Genomic DNA, 3,103 nt, shown 5'->3' on the forward strand with positions numbered 1-3,103 from the left:
ATCTTCATTTTGTCCCTTCAGCCCAGCACTTACTGAGACAACCTTGTGAGGGTGAAGACACTAATTCATAGATAAAAACCAGTTTACAGGAGTTAGAGATTGTAAGGAAATGGGTTTATAGAATGGACTTCATGCACATGAGGGAACAGATATGGCAACAGTAGGACCACACAGTCAACTTCTCCAAATGTTCCCCTTCTGGTTTCTCCCTATATATGCCTTGTTCTGTCCTTAGTCATTGCTCTGCTGCACACTGCAGCTCTTGTGCTGACTGACAGTAGGGGCTGACACATGATTCTGACTGCTTGCATGAAAAAAGTGTCTCTCTGATTTATTTCCTTACAGCCAATCCTTTGGGTATTCTTATAGCAAACATGCTGTCACCTGCACTAGTTCCTGAAGGAAAGCACATCCCATTGATGGTAAATGAAAACTGCTTTAATCTGGCAGCTGAGCTGATTGGGTCCAGCTGATTTATTTATTTGGAGGCAGTGGAGCTGGAAAGACTGGTAACATATCTTTACTTTGTGTTGTGTAGCTGGGTGTTTATGCTGTCCCAGCAGTAACAGCCTGTGCTCTAGCAACTGTGGGGATTCACGAGAAGGTTCCTCCAACACCTCCTTCAGCCAGTGCCACTAGCTCCACCTCCCAACCATTCCTTAAGGGGCTCAAAATGGTAAGTGCTGTATCACAGAGAGAGACCAGTGCTGGAGTGAGGGGATACAGCCCTTCCAGACAGAGATATGCTGGGGAATCTGCTGACAAAGCAGGCTCAGAACTCCACTCCACCAAACCCGACGTGGAGAGCTCCCTGAAGACCAGGATCCCTTCATTCTTTAGGGAGTGGAAGCTGCTCACAGCAAAGCTGAGAGAGATGCTATCTGACCATTCAGCTGTGGGCTGGCTGCCATTTGGCTAGCTCTAATGGGTGCACCTGGGTTCCTCCAAGAGGACCACACAGCCTGAGTCTTCTGAGAAGATTTGGTAACAGGTAGGAGAGCACATGGCAAAGTGAAGGAAGAACCTGGGCACTGAAGAGATCCTTCCTCCCTACATGGTCCCCATTGTAAATTGTCCTCTGGCTAAACTTGTCCTCTCTCTGACAGGAGAGAGCAAAACTTGTCTAGTGATCACAGGGTTGCCCTGTCAGCATTTGCAACTGAGGTGTCAGAGCCATTGGCCCTGAAGTCTACTGTCACAGACAGGCCTTTTTTTCTCCCTCCACTTGTTTAAATGATACATTAACTTCTTTCTCTAGCTCCTGAGAAACAAGCCGTACATCATCCTGGCAGTGTGCTTTGGAGGAGGAATTGGGATGTTCACCTGCTTTTCAGCTCTGTTAGAACAGATCCTTTGTGAAAAGGGGTATTCAAATGTGAGTATTGCTCCTTTCTTCCCCATTGTCCACATCATCTATGATACAATTAAAATTATTTTCCCTGATAAGAGACTTGAAACAAAATGAAGACAGTTGAATATGCTGCACTGTCTCATTTCTTACTTGCTCACATTATCTAATATAGATTAAGCAGTACATCAGTGCAGAGCACAGTCAATCTCTCAGTATAACAGATGATCTGTATTTTCATTACTGCCTATGGCCAGGCTCCCATTTGCAAATGAAAAGCCTCAAACACTTTTTAGGAAAGAAAAAAATTGAATTTTTTCTAAGCCACTCCAGAGCACTAATGTCTATGCAGCCTTCTGACACCTTCCCCACAGTAGGATGGGGCCCACACAGGCCCTCGAGTGAAGCTGAAAGCAGGCTGCTGCAAGTGCCTTTTCCTCTTTGCCAGGGTCTTACATGAAGCCAGGCCAGCAGAGGAAGTCATAGGTAATGTGGCAGCTGTTTCCCCATCCTTCACATGACACATGCCAGGTGCTGCTGTTACAGTTGATGACAATGTGTGGACAGCTGGTTCCTCCTGCTCTCTCCCTGGAATAGCAAGGGGCTGCCCCAGTTCCTGTGTTTCCCCTCAGGCAGGCAGAACTTCAGTCCTGCTCCTTGAATCCCCATGAGTTCCTCTGTTGGAAACATTTTAAACGCAGAGCGTGTGCCCTAGTATAAGTACTGCTCACTGCTTCTCTAATTAGACCTCCTTGCTATAGCCAGGCAATGCAGTGTCTCATCTAACATGCTTTGGGGCTGCCAGCCTTGTGGAAGGCATTATTCCAGTGCAGGTCCCTGGTAAGAAAAGGGCCAGGAGCAGGATTATAAACAGGAGCAGATCCTAAGGCAGTTGGACCTGTTACCACCAGTGTGGACACGGAACCCATTTGCCCTTGGAGGAGCCAAGAACAGTCTCATGCCTGGGCTGGAGCATTTAATGCCAAGGAACTGTTGTTGCTCTGCACCCAGCCTCCCTTGCCAGGTGTGCAGTCTTGTCATCCATTGAGACCTTGGGAGTGCTGTGGCCCTGCTGTCCGCACACACTTGTAGCAGCACCCAGGCCCCATTATTTGCTACTCAGAGCCCTGTGGAGGCTTCAGCTATTGCAATGGGCAGAGAAGCTTGTCCTCCCTTAGTAAGTGACCCACTAGCAGCAGGCAGACAGGTCGTTAAAACCTTTCCTAACTGCTCTAGTTGCTCAGTTACTTGTTTTTCTGCCCTCCAGGAATTTGCTGGCCTGAATGGTGCTTTGTTCACAGTGTGTGGTTTGTTGGGTGCTTTCCTGCTAGGCCTGTATGTCGACCAGACAAGGAAGTTCGTAGAGTCCACCAAGATTTGTTTCTGTCTGAGTGCACTTGCCAGTATTGTGTTTGCAGTGGTAAGTTCTCCCTTGCATTGCACCATACCTGTGGGCTTAGTTCTGTTGCCAGCTGATAAATCATCAACTCAAACCAAGGTCATTTGATGTCATTGATGTCTAAGTGACATGTTATGCTTTGGGATTATCTCTCTGGGATAGGAATGTTTTAAAGAAAAACACTTTACTGAGGATTTCACAGTCATAGTGGAGCCTGAGACAGACTGCTTCAGGATATAAATAAATTGGCATAATTTTACTTCTTATATTGGATCACCATGTTTGTTTACTGGCCCTGAGACCATTCTTTCAAAAAAAAAATTGAATTGCTAAATATCCGTCTTAGAAAAATGAAC

General features: G+C 46.5%; 1 protein-coding gene across 1 annotated transcript in view; it reads left to right on the forward strand.

The window, feature by feature from the left end:
- The window catches only part of SLC49A3 (solute carrier family 49 member 3), a 9,923-nt gene that overhangs the window by 3,504 nt on the left and 3,316 nt on the right, over positions 1-3,103 (forward strand). Inside the window, exons 3-6 of the mRNA XM_029084172.1 lie at positions 346-422; positions 539-676; positions 1,259-1,375; positions 2,616-2,768. Coding sequence (XP_028940005.1) covers positions 346-422; positions 539-676; positions 1,259-1,375; positions 2,616-2,768 — 485 coding nt within the window. The remainder of the gene's footprint in view (positions 1-345; positions 423-538; positions 677-1,258; positions 1,376-2,615; positions 2,769-3,103) is intronic.

The sequence above is a fragment of the Antrostomus carolinensis genome, unplaced genomic scaffold (assembly GCF_000700745.2).
Source record: "Antrostomus carolinensis isolate BGI_N321 unplaced genomic scaffold, ASM70074v2 scaffold21883, whole genome shotgun sequence".
NCBI classification, from domain to species: Eukaryota; Metazoa; Chordata; class Aves; order Caprimulgiformes; family Caprimulgidae; genus Antrostomus; species Antrostomus carolinensis.